The sequence below is a fragment of the Opisthocomus hoazin genome, chromosome 7 (genome assembly GCF_030867145.1).
Source record: "Opisthocomus hoazin isolate bOpiHoa1 chromosome 7, bOpiHoa1.hap1, whole genome shotgun sequence".
NCBI classification, from domain to species: Eukaryota; Metazoa; Chordata; class Aves; order Opisthocomiformes; family Opisthocomidae; genus Opisthocomus; species Opisthocomus hoazin.
This window is the reverse complement of record NC_134420.1, coordinates 67,310,802-67,331,355: the sequence shown is the minus strand read 5'-3', so window position 1 is coordinate 67,331,355 and position 20,554 is coordinate 67,310,802. Positions and strand designations below refer to the sequence as shown.

At 41.5% G+C, this 20,554-nt stretch overlaps 1 protein-coding gene across 7 annotated transcripts in view; it reads right to left on the bottom strand.

The window, feature by feature from the left end:
* Window positions 1-20,554, bottom strand: part of SYNE2 (spectrin repeat containing nuclear envelope protein 2) — a 197,274-nt gene that overhangs the window by 55,899 nt on the left and 120,821 nt on the right. For all 7 annotated transcript variants that reach the window (XM_075426856.1, XM_075426857.1, XM_075426862.1 and 4 more), the window contains 17 exons: window positions 19,180-19,292; window positions 18,394-18,535; window positions 17,418-17,549; window positions 16,699-16,851; window positions 16,233-16,442; window positions 15,171-15,272; window positions 13,965-14,084; window positions 13,595-13,795; window positions 11,634-11,807; window positions 10,912-11,043; window positions 8,661-8,857; window positions 8,444-8,576; window positions 7,449-7,631; window positions 6,852-6,998; window positions 4,985-5,161; window positions 3,038-3,193; window positions 1,263-1,412 (listed from right to left, as the gene is read on the bottom strand). In XM_075426856.1, coding sequence (XP_075282971.1) covers window positions 1,263-1,412; window positions 3,038-3,193; window positions 4,985-5,161; window positions 6,852-6,998; window positions 7,449-7,631; window positions 8,444-8,576; window positions 8,661-8,857; window positions 10,912-11,043; window positions 11,634-11,807; window positions 13,595-13,795; window positions 13,965-14,084; window positions 15,171-15,272; window positions 16,233-16,442; window positions 16,699-16,851; window positions 17,418-17,549; window positions 18,394-18,535; window positions 19,180-19,292 — 2,622 coding nt within the window. The remainder of the gene's footprint in view (window positions 1-1,262; window positions 1,413-3,037; window positions 3,194-4,984; window positions 5,162-6,851; window positions 6,999-7,448; window positions 7,632-8,443; window positions 8,577-8,660; window positions 8,858-10,911; window positions 11,044-11,633; window positions 11,808-13,594; window positions 13,796-13,964; window positions 14,085-15,170; window positions 15,273-16,232; window positions 16,443-16,698; window positions 16,852-17,417; window positions 17,550-18,393; window positions 18,536-19,179; window positions 19,293-20,554) is intronic.

Sequence of the window (20,554 nt, the reverse complement as noted above, 5' to 3'; positions counted from 1 at the left end):
CAAGGAAGATGGAAAGAAAATGTGCTCACGAAACGTCTCTGGGCCACAGGCTCACAGTCTTGAGATGAACCTACAGACAATACAATCAAGGTATCACTTCTCCTTAGACCTATATTTGAAATCACAGCCTGGCTCTGCTGAGAGCAGTCACCTGTGGGAAGAATGCTGCACTTGGTGTTTCATTGCACATGCAGATGACCAGGCTGTAAGAACATTCTTCAGTTTGTAAGTTCAATACTTAAATCATAAAAATACTAAAATTAATATGACCCATGATGACCGTAAGAAGAAAAAAGCACTAGGCTGTCAATCCTGCCAATTTCTGTCCCTCTACTGAAGAGGTAAAAACTTTCATCACATACACACACAACAACGTCTCTGCTTTCTTGGTAAGAAACAGCCACGTCATTTCTGTTGAAAGCTAAAACAAGAAGCAGCAGAACCATCCTGGACCAGCACCTCATGTGGAAGAATTCAAGCAAAAGGGTTCAGGTTTCACAAAGTTTTGAGCAACAAAAGCAAGTCATTTATAATAGAAAGTGTAAGAGAATCTTAACTATAAACACTACCACTGCATTGCATATAATCCTCTACAGTATATTGGTATTTATTATCACAAATTTAAATCCATAAATGTACTCATTATTAAATCTTCTGCACCTATCAATTACGTCTAGATAAAAAACATGAGTTCCAAGTATAAAGATAATATAACTATAAATGCAAACTCTCGGGGAGTGAATTTACATGGGAAACCCATCTGCCAGACTCTCCTTGAAGCAACTAGAAGCTACATAGGATTTGAAGATAGTGAAAACCATCCAGGTGTGCGGATGATGGAAAAGCTACACTGAATGGGGCAGGAGTATGCAGTTTCCACCAGCGTACTACCGGGGAGAAAGACCACAGTACGAAATAGAAGCAGATCAAGCCAGAGTGTAAGATTTCTGTTTCAACTTGACAGAAAAACAGCAGCGCTATTTCTTTGTTTTCTTAAACTGCAGATGGGGGTCTGTCCGTCCTCCTCCCCCTGTACTCAAACTACTTCCGAGATCATATTTTTTTTTCTCTTGACCTTCAAAACAGATTAATTTACATTATAGTAAAGACTTAAAAGGAATTTCTTAGGAAGGTTAAGATTAAGACTAAGGAATAATTTGCATCTTTTTTGTACAAGCTCCTGCCATCCCATGAAGAAGGTTAACAACACTGGTGGTAAGAACATGTACTGGAGGAAACCTGAATGCAAACAAAGGTTTTACCTGGCTTACAGTGCTGTCCACCATTTCACAAAGCTCAGGTATCTTGAAAGACAGAGCTTCTGGGGTTTGTTCTGCACTACCACTCAAAGCCAAACTCTCTTTGAGCTTCTCAAGAGTTTTGGATTTATTTGTCAGTTGATTTTCTAGCTCCTAAATGAAAAAAAAAATAAAAAAGAAGATAAATAAGATCCTTTAATGACACTATAGAATAAACCTTCTGTGTGAGGAGCTGAGATAAGCATTCCTTCTTTAAAACCAATTCTGTGTAATTCTTCAGCCATGCAACACCACCATCATTTCAACTTTGTTACAGAACGACTGCTTTACAGGAATTCCAGATGACAGTGGCTGCTTTAGACAGTCTCCTGCAGGCGCAGCCAGAATCAATACGTTTAGTGTCAGCATGAGCACTGCACACCACGCTTGGGGAGGAAATCATCAAGAGCCAATTCCTCAGCCACCATGCGGGCCTTGAGAGGCAAAAGGTTTTTCTGTTCAGGCAGCTGAACTTCTCCTTGGGCTGGTTAGCATTCGGGTCCTCCTTTGCTCCAGCAGACAAAGGTAAGATAGGAACTGACTTCGCAACATGAGGGTCCCTGACATCCTAACAACTTCTAGAAAGTTTTTTTCAGCTTGTCTTCTTAGTCAGAGGCTTTCTCTCATGCAAGAAACCCTACTGAAATCAATGGAGGTGCCTGGGAGAATAACTTCTCCCCTAACACAATCGGCAAGATTATAAGCTAGTCTTGACATGCTGGGGAAAGCGCAGCAACAAGTTCTTCACAACACGAGTAAATATCCACATGCACCATGGGCCGTAGCATTTTCCTATAACACTACACTTAAAGCCATGACCTTTCTTCCTCCCACTTACTGTGCCCCAAACATTTTCAGATTCGGAATAATTTTTATTGATTTTTTAATGAAACATTTTAGCCAACTGCATCCTAGCACTGTACCTCACTGTGAGTAGGTTAGTGTTTTAGTCAAAGATACCCTGTGTCTTTCTTCCATTCTGGCCCCTGGATACGTTTCAGAGTGCTTCAGAGAGGTAACTAACTCAGTGTGTAACAGAGCACTCGAGGCAACAAAAGTAGCCTACTACAAGAGAGAGACAGGTAAACCATGGCAATGAAAGAGCAAACATTCCATGTTAAAAAACAGAGAGGGAACACTGTACTGAATGAAAACAGCAGACTCTCAGGAGTGATAGGAGCCAATTATTAGCTGGCTACCCTGTACTAATTTTGAGGGAGCTGATGCCTAGAAAAACACAACAAAATGAAAGTACATCCAGATTCTTGAGGCTGGTGCAGAGAGGCTACACCCTAGGGGAGGAGTATAGAGAACTGCTATTTTTCCAAAGGGAGTGTGTAGTTTCCACGATGCTGCCACCACAGAGTTCTTCAAACTAATGGAACTGATAGCTTTTGCCATGGCTGTGCTGAACTGAGAACTACTTCCTCTGGAGCTATCTCAGAATAAGGTCTGCAATACTGTTGCACAACACTCCAAATACCATGGAATAACAGCAGATGCATCTTCAGCTGGAGGAAAAAACCAGCAAATAGCAATTCACATTAAAAGTGGATCTGGCTCTATCACCTGAACCCATCATGATTGAATTAAACTTACATTGTAATAATCTTCTAGGAAATGGCAACTTTCTTTACATTTTTTTCTGCTAAAATCTGTGCAGTTCTTTAGTCTGGATTCAGCTAAGTGCTAAATACTTTTTTTTTTTACAATAGTATCACAATAAAATAATGCTTTACCTTGCAATCATCTAATGTGTTCTGTGCAGAGATCAGACTTGCTGGGGTTTGTAAAGATCTCAGTCGATCACTCTGAGCTTCCAGCCAGTTGCAGAGAGTCTGTGCTTTGTTCTCATTTTCAGTAATATCCTCCAACATGTGTTCCAGGTCTTGTATCTGAAAGTTACAGAACAATTTTAACTTGCATAAATCTAGAGATGGGCTGAAACAGTGCTCCCCTTTCCATGACAAAATCTGAGATTACAATATTTACACTGAAAATACTATTTAGAGAAAAATATTTTGAAAAGAAAAGCTAAACAGTTTTACTGGCTCTTTAGGGTCTGACCTTTTCCCTGGGAAGGAAACAAGGCAGTGTGGGTTCTGGAGCTGGCAAAGTGCAGACCTGACAAGTTGGGGGACCCCGGGCTACATGGGCACATTCATATCGAGTCTGAAAACCTCATTCTCCCTAAAGCCCAGCAACAAAGTTACTAGAAAGCAACAGACCTCAAGTCTTCCATCTTCACTTTTGGCCCTGAAGAGCCATTAAATCTTTGAACATAGTTTATCTAAAACAGTTAGAGAAGATAACTTTTTGGCCCCACAAAATTGGAATTTCATCATGGAAATTTTTAGTTGTGCAGGAATTCAATTTTCCACTTGAATGAAATGTTTCTGGAAGACTTTCTGAGTCAGAAAAAACTGGGAATTTTCTGTTTCATCAGCGGTTTTTGTATCTGGATTACAGGGAGGGCAGGTTCTCCTAAAGCCCTATAAGTTTGGGAGAGAAACAGACATAAAAGAGGAATGTGCTGGTAGCGTGGTTCGTTCCAGCAGCCTCATATGTGCATTTTGGGATGCTAACCTTCCCCTGGTCTTTTCCATATCACATGAGTCACACTAGCTTTCCTGGGCATTGGGGCACACAAGAGCCAGCATCTAATTCTAGATGCGTGGATTATTTCTAGCCTCACTAAAGCAATTCTGAGGCACTGCCTGAAACAGATTTTCTACAGACGAACACAGAAGATGCACTGGTAAGGTTAGTCTACACGTAGAATTTGCCTGTCAGCTGCTGATCTTCAAAGCACTCCACTGGGAAAGCACATTTCAGTGCCGCAGAAGAACACAGACACAGAGTAACCCATTTCCAGTGACCCAGGAGGGCTGGAGCAGCGCTGGCAGCAGATCCCTGCTGTGCTTTTCCAGCAGGGTCGTATGTTCTCATCTGAATATGGCTGTCAACACTATTTACTTAATAATTAGGTTTTTGGCAAATTCAACTGCTACAACAGGAAAACGGGCGGTAGCTTAATATATCCGTTTTCTCATTCCCATCATATGGCACGTGGAGGGGTTGTCTGCTTTTTTGATGCTGTGCTTGCTGAGCAGGGCCTGGCTGTTTGTATCAAGCAGTGTAGCACCTCTCCTTCCCACAAACCACCCAGTGGTTTCTCCCACTAAGTGTTAAATGCCCTAGCTTTCACAGTACCCCAAAATTTCAACAGATTTCACATTAACAGGTTCCCCTGCAGACACTACCCCAAATTCTTCCTTTTTCATAGTTTTCTCATTATAAGTCATCTTTGTTGACATGTCACTGACTGTGTTTTCTTCATATGAGGAATCTCATTTTTTCCACCTAATACAGTCAACTAGGGTAAACCCCAGGCTATGATGAAGAGCAGATTTTGTTTATTTTCCCTCCCTGCAAGTTACAGGAGAGTTTACCCTCCCAGACCTTACTGAGGTTTGGGTGTCTGTCTGCCACCTGATAGCTGATGTGCTATGAGACCACTCCATAGGCTGCCGATGAGACAGCAGGATGGACAGACAGCACAGAGCACAGGGAGTCTCGTTGTGTTCAACAGTGTTTTCAGACTCGGGGAGTAAGGCTGCTTGCAAACTACAGAGCACTAGCACAGGCAAGATGTGAGAGAAAAAGCAATGAGAACTCAATCAAACCTTTCTGTTCAGAGATGCCTGCAGCCTGTGCCACCTCAGGTTCATCTCTCCAAGACACTCAGCAAATTCTGTCCTTTCATATCGCTTGCTTTCCACATCACAAGTGCTCATCTGCAAGAGTGACTGGTTAACAAAATCTACCATCCACTGTTTAAAGTTCATTTCCACCATATATTCCTGGAGGAAAAGAAAAAAAACCAACAACATAAACCGATTAGTTTGGTAGTTATAATCTGATCAGTTCCAACAACGCTTCAAGGCATGGTCACGGGACATTCATGGTTTATTCTGAACCATGGCGTAAAATATTGTTCTGTAAGAGACCTGGCTGCAGAAATAATTCTCATTTTTCACCATTCTATATTTCTGTAGCCATTTCCATCCAGTGAAACTTTTGCAGAAAATCACTATCATTATGTGCGTAGCTCAAGGTAAGAACTGTCTAGTACTGGAGCAGGGAATAAACCCTAGGAGTACCAGACCCAGTACTTTATCCATTGGACAATGCCACCACACTGCCACGGGCGCAGACTATGCTAAGACCAAGGCCTTCCCACGCTCCTGTGACTCACAGACAAGTGCAGACAAGAGCTTGTGCTCCTTTATCAAAATATCTGGTATCAGAATAGAACAGAGTATCGGAATAGAGTATCAGGATATCTGGGAGGAAAAAGTGTCCCCCAGCACCAGTGTCCTTGCTCACAGAGATGAGTGAGAAACTATGTGCTAAGTGAGAACAACATACGTGAATCCCTTTTTATTTCAGCAGGTCTTAGAAGAGGGAAGGAAATGACTCTTCATTGTATCTAGTAGTACCCAGAGAAAAGCCACCAGGGAATACCACAGTAGAGGTACTGAAACCCTATCTGCTCTCCTGTAGGAATTCGTGACCCTCATCCCAGCTTTCTTCTCAGCATACACATCCACACATTGCTGACGAGTGCAGAAGGCACACCCACAAACTGATCTCTAAATAAGGGGTTAAAAACAGCACCTCACCTACTTGTTCCAGCTTTCAAATCTAACTGATACAGACCAAAATGTTATAGATCTGCTACACTAAGGCACTTTGGAAGAAATGTTTACATTGGCACCTGCCTTGCTTAGAATACCAAAGTGCCCAAGACCTGCAGCTGCAGACTGAGAACTGTTGTCCTGTCTGAGCCCAGAGCACCCCTCAGTAGCTCTGCAAGGGCAGAGCAAAATATGGCTTTGTAGGGGTTCGTGCCCTGAGGTTGGGCTCCCTGGCATCTATGCAGGTACAAGAATGGCTGGAATTCCTCCTGTGGCTGGGACAATCAGCCTCTGCCATTGGTGCTTTAGCATCTGAACAGAGCCAAGAGTCTACTGCAGCCTCTCTCTCTGTAGGAATATTCATCTGGTTTATCTTGTCCCTCTTCCCCAGCATAGGTTATCTCTTGATGAAACACAATATTCAAAAACCCTGTTTTCTAGTTAAATGGATCCCGACTATGGAGCTCCGTTACAAGGTATTTCTTGTTGAAAAGGCAGACTAAAACAGAGCACAAGCACAGAGCTATCTTCCTACGGAAGCAAAGATCTGCTGCTCAACATATTTTTATAATCTAAATGTAAGAGAGAAAGAACAAGGGAGACAGATGGGACAGCACAAGGAAAAGGAGATTACAGCACAGCAGGCAGTAGCTGTATTGCAGGGCAGGCAGTGTTTGTGCGGCATGGAAAAAAAAGGTTTTTATAAAGGAAGACCTTAAGGCACATTTGAGACTGTTTTGAGGAACCCTCCCAAGAGCAAGTGGAAGGATTATGACAGTGCCTGTAGGCTGTTTCCATCCTTGTTACAGCCAAAGACCCTGCAGAAGGCCCGGACTCACAGCTTCCCATTTACCTTGTACTTCTGAAGGAGGCTTCTGACTTGGGCAGCACTACATTGTGGATTTATTGGCTCCTCATGTCCCTGCTGTTGTTCCACATGGTCCAGCCAGGTCATTAGTTCAGCAATAGCTTCCCGTGATGAAAGTTTTTCCATCTGAAGCTGGGGGTAAAGCATATAATGAATCCTCTACACTCTGCTTGTTGGAAATGTCAAGGGAGATGACATCTGTATTTTTAGAAAGGTTCAGGCACTATAATTGCAATTATCGGGGTATGAACTTGAAAGTGAGCCCTGTGCTCCAGCAGGGCATACGACTTAAATTAAGAAAAGTTTTGAGAATTCAGAAATTTGAAATAGAATTATTTCTAACTGTAACACACTTTCAGATAAAACTGTAAAGATGATAGATACGTGCAAAACATCCCAGGAAGAACGCTGCAATAATTAAACTGCAGTACAATATTGGGTATATTCTGAAAGCAAGACAGACAGCTAATTAGGAAAGGGGTCTTTGCAGGCCTTATGAAGCAGCCGTCTGGATCCCAGCAGCAACATTTTAAAGTAATTATTCAGCCTGAACTGAGAGATGGCAGCTGAGTTTCTCCTCACCTGGTGAAGCTTTTCTTGGATGGCTGGGAGCTGCATAATCAGTTCTCCCCATTTTTGCTCAAACTTTGCCAAAGATGACCTAAGTGCTGCAGTATCAGCTTGCTTCACGAGAAAGAGCTGGTTGGCAGTGCTCACCACAGATGACTTCAGGGAAGATTTTTCATCAACTTCCTTAGAGAATGTCTGAGGTGCATGGGAAAAATTTAAGAGAGGGGAAATATTTATGCATCTATTTGAATAAAGAAGACAAAGCAGGTTTTCAGTCACAGGATGAATTGCCTTAACGAACAGATTTTCTCCACTTCACACAGTGGTCCAGGGAGCAATTCCACTCTTTGAGTCTCTGGCCAGCTCACACCTATCAGTCCAACCTTCATGATGCTGCGCTTTCCAACTGTGCAAGACTCCTTCTGTCATTGGGGCTAAACCTCCTGGCTAGTCATACAAGGGGAGCACAGCACTGGGGGGCAGGCAACGACATGAAATGCAATTCAGCATGTTTCTCTGCCCTGACTTTGGCTCACCATCTTTACAGGCTTGCTGTCTTCACCCCTGCTCCTCCAGCCCTCGCTCCAGATTCAGTTGGTAAGTGGCCTATGAGCTTGGCTGAACTGCTGTATCTGGTATTCGGCATCAGGGGTACGACAGAAATCATGCTATTATGGTGTAGGTGCATGAGAGAACCTGGATGGGCTGTGATGTGTTGCAGTTGGGAGCTCATTACGAGAGGACTCTATTCCAATTTATGCATTCTGGCAGGCCTCGCAATCTGAGGGAAGGTCTTTGGTGGCCTCCCATCCTCATGGCTCCCCACACAGATAATGGGGTGGCTTTGGGGCACACAGCCATTAAGTGCAACATTTTAAAGTAATTATTCAGCTTTTTTATTATGTGGGCAGCTTCTGGGTCATGGCAAATACCAAAACCACTCAAGGGGGCCATTTTCACTGGAAGTCACATTATCTTATTTAAACCTGGCAGGAGAAATTACTTACAAAAAAGCTGTTGATGTTGTCCCTGATAGTGGAAAGATCTTGTGGTACGTTGAGAGACTGCTCCTTCCAAAAATTCACTCTCTGCTGAGCAGAATCCAGCCATTTCATTAACTCCTCCGAGTCTCTGTTGTAGCTACAAGCAGAAAACAAACACACAAACAAGGTCAGAAACTGATTTCTAGCTGATGGCTCTAATTGCTTTCTGAGCTATACCCACCTGATCGAGAGTTTGAGTAATGTTTGAAGCCGGTGTAATTCATGGCCAACTTTTTTGGTTAAGGACAACCACTGCTCTTCCATCTTCTTAATCTGGCTTCTTATTTCTGTACAGCTCACAGCAGTCATCAATTTCTTCCCTTCTTTCACCATCTGGTACAGCATGGCATGCTTTTCATCAACACTGCTTTTGATTTGCTACCAGAAAATGGGAAGTGTGCAAAACAACAATATTTTAAAAACTAAAAGCATAGCCAGCAAAACAAATATCATTTATTCTAACATCTCAATCTCATGTTTCCTCTGTCGTATTTTATTTTCCAAACAGAAGGAAGCTATACTTCACTATATGCAAAAGGGACATAGGCGGTGGTGGGTGACGGGTTTTTTTTGTTTCCTCTGGATAGATCAAGATAGACCACAGCATAATATCAGAATGCAGAATGACTGTGTTATGATTTGATGGTCTTTTTGACACATGTAGACCTCAAGCTATGGACAAACACTATCAGATCTGGCTGTATTGTCCAAACATGACTGTCCCCAGTGGAAGGCTACTGCTCTCCTGTCCTGGGCCTTCTGGCTCTACCCTATTTAAAAGATGTTACCAGTGTTTTGAAGGAAGCTGTTGGGTTAATTACTGAATAATGGTGGCGGGGAGGAATGAAGAGTGAACAGTGAAGACATTAAGTAAAAGACATTAAGTAAAAGACATAGGAGTCTTTTTGGTTTGCTTAGACAGACAAATAATAACAAAGCATCATTCTACCTTCACTACATTACTGGAAGTTCAAAATGACAGAAGGAATAAAAAGAAAAAAACCCCAGGAAGTAGATCAGTCCCAGGGCGAAGGCAGAATGGAGCAATTTTGTGATGTGCAAGTATCTCAGTTCTCTCCAGGCAGAAGGGGCCCGTAAAATGTTTATTATTAATAGGGATATTTCTTTCACAGGAATTAAGCCCCAGAGAATTTTATTCTGCTCTGAACTTGAAACTGTGAAGCTCCTGTGCTGGGTCTCAAGCCAAAAGCGTCTTCTAAAGCCTTACTACTTTGTTTCTGATGTCTTTAAAGACAAATGAAGACTTAATAGCAAAGAGCCAGATAAGGACCGAAAAAAAGGAAACCAGGCAACTTCATAATCAATGGCTATGCAAATATTGCATGTCTCCTGGCTCAGCGTGACAGGCATCAAAAGCACCAGGGGGGCATTGTGATTCTAAATATTTACTGTTGGTTTATTCCAAAAGCTTTACTGTAGATCAGAATTTTCTGGGAACATCCAGTGATCTCTTTCACGCAGTCAGCTAGATTAAATAACAGTAGTCCTTTTTATCTTCATAGTCTATGAACCTAAATATCAAACTGGACTCAATATAGACCTAAACACTCACTAATTCCAAAATTTCTAATACAGTGTGTCCTCTGAAGACTGAGAAAGGTCAAACCTGTGAGGAATGCAGAGCAGTCTCTGAGGATGCGTCACTAAGTTTATTGAACACTATCTCTTCTTAATTTTATAAAATAACCATAAAGGCTGCTTTAACATCCTTATATTTATATGTATTTAAAACATAGATAAAATGTTTCCAACTGGACTTCATATTCTAAATGAAAGTGTAGCTCTGCCAACAGAGATGAAGCTGGGAACACACCAGGAGCTTATTTGCCATTCTGTACAAAAAGAATTTATTCTCTTTGGTCAGACAGAAATTAGCTCATCTCCTTTTGAATTCTCAGGACTTTGAAAGGAGCTGGTAAACCTGTAGCAGGTATACCTACTACGTGATTGCAATAGAAGGTAAACCTTGTATTGCAACCAGAGGTTCAGATATTTGAAGGCACTGAGTTGATTCTCTTCTTCCACAGGTTTTACATCGTGGCATGAAAATCACTCCTGAATCATGGAGAAGTGGCTCTGTGTTCAACCTAAGGCTCCCTCCTGTCCTTGGGATCTATGTAGCCTGTGCACCATCTTCTCCCAAATATTTGCATTTGAAGACCAAGTTCTAAAGCAGCTATAGCCATCGCACCCACTCAGATGAACTTGTAGCACCTGGCTGAAATTAGCAACCCGGTCCTCTGCTACTTTAAAATGTAACCTGGAAGTTTTCAGCATGCTTCCACACACAGACAAGGACACAAAGAAAATAGTGCCCTGCAAGCTAGCTTTTCCTTGTGTTCTAACTAGTCTTATTGCCAGCTCTACAGATCCACAAAGAAAACCAGTGAGAGAGACAGACTCATAAATACCTGCAGAAGTGCAGTCCTTTCCATTAACCTTTCTTCTGTTTCTTCAACGAAATTCACAGAAGGCAACATAGAGGTAAGTGCCTCTATCTGCTTATTGAAAGCTAGGCATTCATCATCAAATTCCGTCCATTCCTAAAAGATATGTTGCATCATTAACACAGCACACATCTATCTCTGCATTTTTTCTACACCAGACTGAAGCCTTAGTGCTTATCCTAGCATCAGCAGCTCTTGCTTTAATGAAACGGAACATAAAAATAGGTGAATAATATGGAAATATTAAAGTGAGACATGATTTTACCACAGATGAATTAATTAATTCTCAAATATCTTGAAGATATCTTATTTTAAAATGGTATACTTCATTTTTTATTCTCTAGGGGTGTGTTAATATCAATTTTTAGGCTTTATTTTAAAGTGGTGCTGGTATTTTTGAGCCTTAAAGGGCTCTCATTTCAGTCCAGGCACTCAAAAATTACTGCAAGAAGTCATAAAGTCCCACCATGTCACAGCAATGGGTTGACATGTCCACTTTCAGAGGTTTAATGAAAAAGCCAGTTTACTGACACACACAGAACAAGTAATACACTGTTGCCATCCAATGGGGATAGAAAAGGACAGCTACTAGCCCAACAATCACTGCTGCAGAAAGAGTTCCCCTAGATGTACTTTTTCTCCTTCTTCCCCCCAGCTTTTACTCCACGTTCCTTTTGACTCCTTACCTTTAACAGGGTCTCTAAGTGTATACCATACCGGCAGGCCTTCTGCTCCAGCAACTTGACTTCATTCACCAGCTCTCTCCAGATATCCTCTTTCTTTTGTGGCATGGAGGGAGTCACTTTCTTGGAAAGTGTTTGCATGACAGCCATGTGGGCCATGAGGTTGCAGAAAAAGTCCTGAAAAAAAAAACAAATTAAAGCTTGCTCTTTAAGAGAGATCACACACCCAGAGCAGGAGTATGGAGATGACAGAGAACACTTGCTGAGAAGAGCAGCCAGTTTCATGGTCTCTCATAGCTGAAGTCAGGAGTCTTCTACCCAAAATCTGCATCACCCCAAGATGGGCAGTTACCGATCATTTTACGGTTAGTCAAGAACCAGTGACAGAATAGAACAGAATAGAATACTTGCAGTTGGAAGGTACCTACAACCATCATCTAGTCCAACTGCCTGATCGCTTCAGGGCTGACCAACAGTTAAAGCACATTATTAAGGGCATTGTCCAAATGCCTCTTAAACACTGACAGCCTTGGGGCATCGACCGCCTCTCTAGGAAGCCTGTTCCAGGGTTTGACCACCCTCTTGTTAAAGAAATGCTTCCTAATGTCCAGTCTAAAACTCCCCTGGTGCAGATGAGCTGCATACACTATTTTCCTTTTTTTATTTCTAAAGAAAAAGACCTACGTTTCTACCTTCAGTTCATATAAAATACAAAGATCTTGTAGGAAGATGATAGAAGGAAGAGTTTAACTATAAATAAATTCATAGTTTAGCATGAGGTAGTTATCATCAGACAGTCATTATCCAGTTTGTTTCACGTGGATGGGAGGTGACTCCAAGCACCAAGGGTATTAGCAGTTCTAAGGCCTAAGCAGTGGGTAATGCACAATAATCCATTTGGAATAACTATAAGGTAACTGTTTGATTTAGTTATGGCTCAGCTGAACTCTTGGGAAACATATGAATCTCAGCAGAACACTTTCCCCCACAAAAAACCTTTGAGGGTTTAAGATCACACTCTTCAATCAAGATCTTCTTCACAAAGAACTAACAACTAGTACAAGAATTTCACTTAAGGACCACACCCCAGGCATAGGTTGGATGAACATCCTCATAACACTTGATAACCACGGCAAGGAAAACTGCTTTTGCAGTTTTCTTTTGCTTTTGTAAATTAATGCATGTATATTCAGACTGCAGATACATTATATGTTTTCATTTGTTTGCTAAGGGCAATTTGTGAGCAACACACACCATTCCTATGACACTGAAGTAGTGGTTTGCAGTGCTTGGTATCCTAAAGCAATTCTTAAGGGAGTTTGAACTACATGCAGCAGTTAAATCAAGGTGTTGACATGACAAAGACATCTTCAAGTGACTAGCATTGGGTCAAGGCTTCTTGCCAAGTGGCAGGACAAGGAGGATGCAGGTGCATTCTCAGCCATCTCCCATCAAGCATGTAGCAGCTGGGTACACGAGACACTGGGCTGCCAAGCAGAGGATCTAAACTATCCTCCCTTCAGAAAAGGAGCTGTTATGGGTAAGTTTCCTCCATCAGACCATGACAGCACAGAATGCTGAAAGCAAAAGCTCAACTCCCAACTACTAGACAGCAACTTCAGGAAATTCACTACTGATTTATCATCAGAAATTAGAAGGACCTGTTTCCTTCACACATCAGTATGTTCTGAGGTAAGGCAAAGTAGAATTAGACTGGCAAAACTGAAATCCTGATATTAATTTAACAAAAACACTGCAGTTGTAATAATAACCTATCTTTCATATGTCAGTGGGTCCTATTTTGGTCTACTCAAAAATTTTGCTTTGTTTTCTGCATGTAATCCAGTCCCTCCCCTACGCTATGAGCTAGTTATTCTTCCCCATGACACTGGAGAGAATCCAGTCACAGAAAATAGTGCTCCTACTATGCTGATCTGAATAGTGCTGTGATAAGCATCTTATACCTTGTAATTCTTCAGGTGAGACTGTAGAGCTGCTCTGCTTTTCGTTAGCTGCTTTGTGTCTTGTGCAAACTTCTCTCGTCCAATAGCTACCAGCTCTGCAAATCCATGAAGTAAGTCCTCATACTGGCTCTCACTGATGGAGGGAGAGTTAAGCTCCACATACTTTGCTTTCAGAATTGCCCACATGTCATCCAAAACATCCTACAATGTAAACACAGTTCAGTGATTCATGAAGGACAGAAATTAATCCTACAAACCCACACACACATTCCCAGGATGCAAAATAACCATCAGACTTCCAATACTAAAAATACCTTGCTTAGAAGAATCAGATCTTGCTGAGTAAGTGGAAACTCTACTGCACTCTTACCTCTAATTTATAAGCTTCCTGGATTAAGGTGATAGGTAACTGAAATATTTCCCCATGGCCTCTCAGTTTTGCTACTTGGTTTTCAAGGTTTTGCAGCTCCAAAGAACAGGCATCAGTTTTCTGAATTAAGGACAAAATAAGCGGTTAGGAAGAGTTCTGTTCCATTAAACTTTCTATTATCACTTTGAACTTTCAATTATCACTAGTAGTGCAGCAGATCCAGGGGCTGGATCTCTGCTGTGCTAGTACTGCACAAGTTCACAATCAGACCCTGAGATCCAACGACCTTCTACGCTAAACAGACAAGACTGTTCATGACACAGCCTACTGGGTTCACATGGAACACCCAGGAAGGGAACTCAGGCCTTACGTCTCAGTCCAACATTCAACACGCATTTCAGTTTACTAATTCAATAGCAGCCATTAAAAGGAATCATGGACTCAGAAAATACCATTTTTTCTTATGAATTAGAAAGACTCAGTCAGGGATGGATTGAGACAGCTTCTCTCTGAAGGAAGGAGAGTTATGTACTTCTAGCATTTCTTTTCCAAGAGTGGTTACTTGACAGAATATATCTAAGGCAGCTGTCCTTGCTGGGGAATACAGTGGTTCTAAACATAGCCTTCAGCCTGGCAGAAAGTTATGCCTGTAAACAAGGTTATGAGCCTGTAACAAAAAGGTTTCAGGACACCCTCTTTGCTTTGCCAAGTAGATAGATGGCTGATGACCGTTCTGGGGAGGATATGCAGTCTATTCATTTTTAATTCTCTACTAACCCCTATGCAGGTTGAAGAAAATGGGTTAAATGGTCAAATGTCATATGATAAAGCGCTCGTAAATGCTGAATGAGTAGATATAAATACCAGAGTCCTACTGCCACAACAAAAAGCTAGTTTTGCATATAAAAAGGCACAACGTGTGAAGTGCTGTATTTTGTGTAGCTCATGTGGGGTGTATTTCAGGTTGTGGAGAGACTTGTTCCTCCACTCCAACTACTAAAAGGACTGGAAATAGGTCTGACTACAGATTGGGGTGTGGTTAAAAAAAAAAAAAGGTGGCAAATACTGAACTCTCTCCTTCCACCACTCCTAAAACCTAAGTGAGACACAAACTCTAGAATATAAGAAACTTAATAGATTGCAGAAAACTGGAAATAATAGCTAAAGCTGAGAGTTTTCCCTCTCCTTTCCTTCGAATGAAATCACCTGAAGCTGTTCAGAAACAGTAAGTCCACCTATTGCATTCAAGTATTGTTGCAGAGCAGCTTTCTTCTCAGTTAACTGATCATAGAGCAGCCTGATTTCATTCTGCAAAAGAAACAAACATTGGAAGTATATCACATACCAGGAATATAGTAACGACCAGGCAAAATTACACAGCAAACAAAATGGCTACCTCTTACAGTAAAAGCACTTTTTTCCTCTTTAAAAAAAACAAACACAAAAAAGCATGTGCATTATGGGCTTAAAGCAGTAATTTAGAGAGGGAGATTCTGTAGTCTGTGTAGTGTATGAAAGCAGATTATTCTGTCACAATGATCCTCTTTGACTGTAAAAATCTGTGAAAATTATAGAGAAACAAATTATTTTCTTCTGAAAATGAGAAAATGAGCCCATTACTGCCAAATAATGAAGCTCTGTAGCTTTTGCATAATTAAACATGGCAAGAATAGCCCTGCTTCTGTTTGGGGACAACATCCCAGTGTTCTTCAAAGGAACTGTTTTATTATTCAGCACTAAAGAGCTAGGCTGACTTGCAGACGATGAGCACAGTGGAATTTACCTGGACATTGGAAACTATATTTCAAAGACCAGGTTTTTCTTTCCTTACTTTAGCCTAAATACCTGATCTGAATATTTTCCAGCAACAGCTCATAGATTTAGCCCTTTATGAGACTCTACTGAGAAGTTTCTTATTATCTACTTTTCCAAAAAGCACAAAAAAATGAAACCCTCCTTGGCCTAATCCCTACACACAGAAACTTGCTTTAGACTGTAGCTCGGCATGCATGGGATCCCAGGTTACTTCCATCCTTTCTGCATGCAAACTCTCCACTGAGATCAAGGCCGCTAAGATAGTAAGCATTGCAAACAGCACTGTAAACAGCAAAATTAATTTGCTTCTTGAGAGGCCAAGACAAGTTTGTTTAGTACCAAAAAAAAAAAAAGAAAGCCCATTATAGATTGCTCATCTGTAACCCAAACGCATTAACACTGACAAGTCTAACAGATGCTGTGAAACAAGATGTGCATTTGGCAGTGGAGTACCTGATAATTGCTATTATGGTCCAGCCCAGCTTTCATTGAGTTGCTCCTTGATGCAGTGGCAGCCTGAGTTTGTTCCAGCCGTGCCTGCAAGTTGTTAAAGCACTCACAGAACACATCTGTGCTCCCACCAGCGCAGCTAATAGACTTCAGAAGATCATCCTTTTTATCACTCAGATCAGTGTGAAGTTTTTGCAGCTCCACAGAAAAAGTCTAAAGGGTTGAAAGAAGGATAACATGAGTGAAAATGGTCTCTGTCCAAGGACTCTTGCCTGTAAACGGCAGCAGGACTCAAGCTGGTAATTGTTGTTAAAGCCATAGGCCCAGATTGGTCCAACACCAAACAGCTTGGTGCTGTTATTCCTGAACAACACCAGCAAACCAGAGAGGAAACATCAGGCCAAATATATTCTGTTGTAACAGAAATCCATGGGGGTTTCTCCTTCCCTGGGTGCTTTAGGACAGTTACCTCATAAAGAACCTGCTGCACAGCTGCCTCTTCAGTGGAGAGGACTGAGGTGTTTAACATCTCCTCCATGTTATTCAAACATCGGCTGATTGTCAGCAGCAGTTCAAACAATCTTCTGTCCAAATTGGAAGAAACTTCCTCTGCCACATTATTCTGGGTAAAAACAAGTCAGAAGTTTTCAGTACTTTCACCCAAGGCATGGCTAAGATTTATTCACTCATATGAGGTTAGAGGTTCAGTCAGCTAACAATAAAAGGGAATTAATCAAATGCTGAGGGACAGACTTGTATGAGACAGTTATAAGCATGTAATATTCAGAGCTGTCAAGGCCAAAGTTGACACAATGACCCTTTGTCTCTTGGGAGTGGCTGTGGTCTTCCAGGTCTCTAATCTCAGGAATGGGTACAACCCAGATTGTCTTGTCAGCTCATATACTGCAGATTTACTGAAATCATTCACAGGCTCTTTGCTTTATACAGCTTGAGGAGTTTTACCCACACTAGCAAATCTTTGGACTGAGGCAGCAGTATCATAGCTGAAACTTGAAATGTTTCCTCCCAAAATCCTAAGCTGATTTCTACGTTATAGTCCATATCTGATGCAAAAGCTGCAGTGAACTCCATTTGCAATAATATGATTATTGGCTGTTTCCCAGTACCCAGTGTCTTGTGTCTAGAATCCCTGGTATTTTTTGCAGTGCTAGGACATGCCATTTTTACCTGCGCATGCACCACATTTGCTTCTTGGCTTAGGTCTCCCAGCTGGACAATGTAAGTTTTTAGTTCTTCCACAGTTGGGGTTCCCACACTTGCGAATGTGCCTCGGGGCAGCATGTTCATCTTTGTTGTAATCTAACATTTGGAAAAAGAACATTGCAATTAGGTGAACAGATCAAATGAAGACAGGACTATGGGCAACTAGATAGCAGCCCTCTCAAGAAGCATTAAAATGAAAGTTTCAAGGCATTAATTTAAAGCACCTGGATAGCAGGGTTCCTTTTTACCAGCAAAAAACACACTGCAGTGTAAGTCATGCCTGAAAACAAGTTGATATTCATCCTTTTACATGAGTGATAATTCCTCCATGTAATGTAGTCATTTCAGAGAACAAGGAATCTAGTCATTCTAGTTGAATGTGAACAAAACTGTTAATAACAGAAATTATAGTTTTGTCCAAGCAGTAAAATTCTGTAGTCTGTTCAGAATAAACACATAACACGCTCTTGTTGCAGTCCAAACTCCACTTTTGATATGTGAGAAAGAGAGAAACAGTGGTGAATGGCAGAACAAAATTTAAGCCACAGATTTGTTTCGACCAAAAGGTTCTCGCTTGCAAGAACTGAGACTTCACCCACATCCGTGAAAATCACCTGGGAGCTTGCTGCCTAAGTCTCTTAGTTCTCTTGAAAGCACTAAGCAGATACTCTGATCTGAACATTAACTACAAGGACTCATCTACAGCTCCCACACTATGCTTAGTAGTCATTACTTCCGAGACATTCTTTACCTCGAAGTAAAATTAAAAGAGATTAATGAAAACAGTATGCAGTAACCATTTCCTCTGGAGAGTGCTTGCACAGATTTCAGGTATCTGATGAAGAGACACGATGCAACAATGCAGGAAGACACACTAATTACTATCTTGACTACAATGAACTGCCTGCAGAAAAGAGTATTTTACCGAACTTAAACAGACCTGAGGTTCCACAAGCTGGCAGAGAGGAGACTTCACCTTTGATGACAGCTCTTGTTGTAAATATTGCCATTTATTATCCGTGTGGTCCTTTGGAGCTAAGGTGGGATCAGCCTGTTTGCTCTTTGGATCAGATTCTCTATTACTGTATTGAGAAAGCATTGTTAGAATGGCAAATAGTGAAGCAGAGTAAGCAAAATCAGATTTGTAAGACTTCTTGCATAAGATTAGTTTCTATTGCTCCTGCCCCAAACCCAGAGTGAAACCAAGTGTGCAGACAATCTTTAATCCAAGCTTTTGTACATTTCTTTGGGCTTTTCTCTTCCATGAAACAGCCTAGGGGCCTGCTGGTAGCCTCCACCTCTGAAATGACAATTGGCTCCATGCTGGAAGGTGCATGATCCCAATGCCCCCTTTCCAAAGATGCTGCCTTTAAACCTGGCTTGGTATTTCCAGACATTTGTACAGCAATGGCTGTGAACAGAGACACCCAACTTGCCTCCGGATGGGTCTGCTTTAGTTTATGGCAGGTCTCAGTCCTGCCTGGTATCAAGACTGACTCTAAACACTGGAGTCAACCCAGTATCAAAGAGGCTGTCACACAAATGAGACTCTTGTGCTATAGACTGTTGATGGCAGCAATCTCCCAGCTTCTGCAATTTTTCTTCTAAAGGCACACATCCCTGCAAAGAACCAATGGTGCCACTGCAAAGTTTCAGCAGGTTTAGGCAGTTTTACATCACTGAATTCGGTAACTGATTTTTTTTCTTTTATATTTTTATTTTGTACCTTGATTCTAACTTCTGAATCACCCTGTCCTCAGATTGTGGCAGCATTTTTTCCATGCATGACTCAATGAAGTCCATGAGGTGTTTCTGCGCAGCTGCTTTTACTTTCAGATCCTGTGCACAGAGAATAGCATGAACAGTAAAATCCGTTGTGCGCACCGTATTAATCCGAAATGATGATTGTGCTTTTCCAATCACATTTCACATGAATTCATTTAGCAAAGAAAATAAAAATACATCTATCAGAATAAAATGCAGTTTATGTGTAAACAAATTGTTTTCTGAAAATGTGTATTTTTATGGAATATGCTTCTGCCTGAGCTGAAATTTTAAAAGCCAAAACCATCAGTCAGAAACAAATTATGCACATATGGAAAATTAAAGGCAATCGACTGCCATCTTATACAGAGAAAAAGGCAAGGGAAACCAGATTTGCTCAAATATGAGGTTGAGTTCCTTTAGTTAAAAAGAGAGTGTCAAGTGAAAAGTGAGCAATTTTAGCAGTTCAGGCTGGATCATTTTCTCCAACTCTTTTCTAATAGCATGAAAAGGGCAAAAGTTAATTTTCAGTTAACAAAACAGAAGTAGTTTACATAGCACAGAACATCACTAATTTTTTTATTGTGTTAACAACCACCTTAAAGTCATTGCGAGTTAGCTCACTTGAAAACATTCACAAAGCTTTAGCTTCAAACTAATCTTCAAAAGCAATGTCAATATATAGATTCAGATTTCATAATACATCAATACTTCAAAGATAGGAGATTGGAGGGATGGGTGATGCCACTTGAATCGTTATGATACAAGGCAGGTGTGCAGGTACCATCCAGCTTTGCAGTACTACTAAACCTTCTGGACATGGGATTTTAGGGGTGAGGCCTTTCTTCATCCTGACAAACTCTCCTAATCCTGGAGGAGAGGGGTGGCTGAAACCTACCCTTGACAGACTTGACCCCACAGTGAAAACAGCAGCAGATAACAAATGCAGCTTTAGGGGATGTGGAGCAGCCTGGCTCCTTGGCACCAGCAGAATTACCTGCGGGTGCTGGAAACTGTTGTGCCAAATAAGCAGCTGTTCTGCAAGCACAAGGGGCATGCTGGAGCCATTTGAGTGTAGGATCTCAAGGGGCTTTGGGTTGACCCTCTCCCTGTTGTGAATCTGTAAAGACAGACCCATTGTGGGAAGACTTCCAGACTGAACAAGAGGACAGAACCATTGGGTGCAGTCTGGGGAAATGGCAAAAGAGGAGTTGGCTTGGACTTACTATACATAGAATCAACAGTGCATGAAACAGCTGCTACTCTTGCAAAGATTTCTGTCCAGTTCCATTTACTGAAAGTTTGATCCATTCTAACCTGCTGCTAAGGTCCTCATA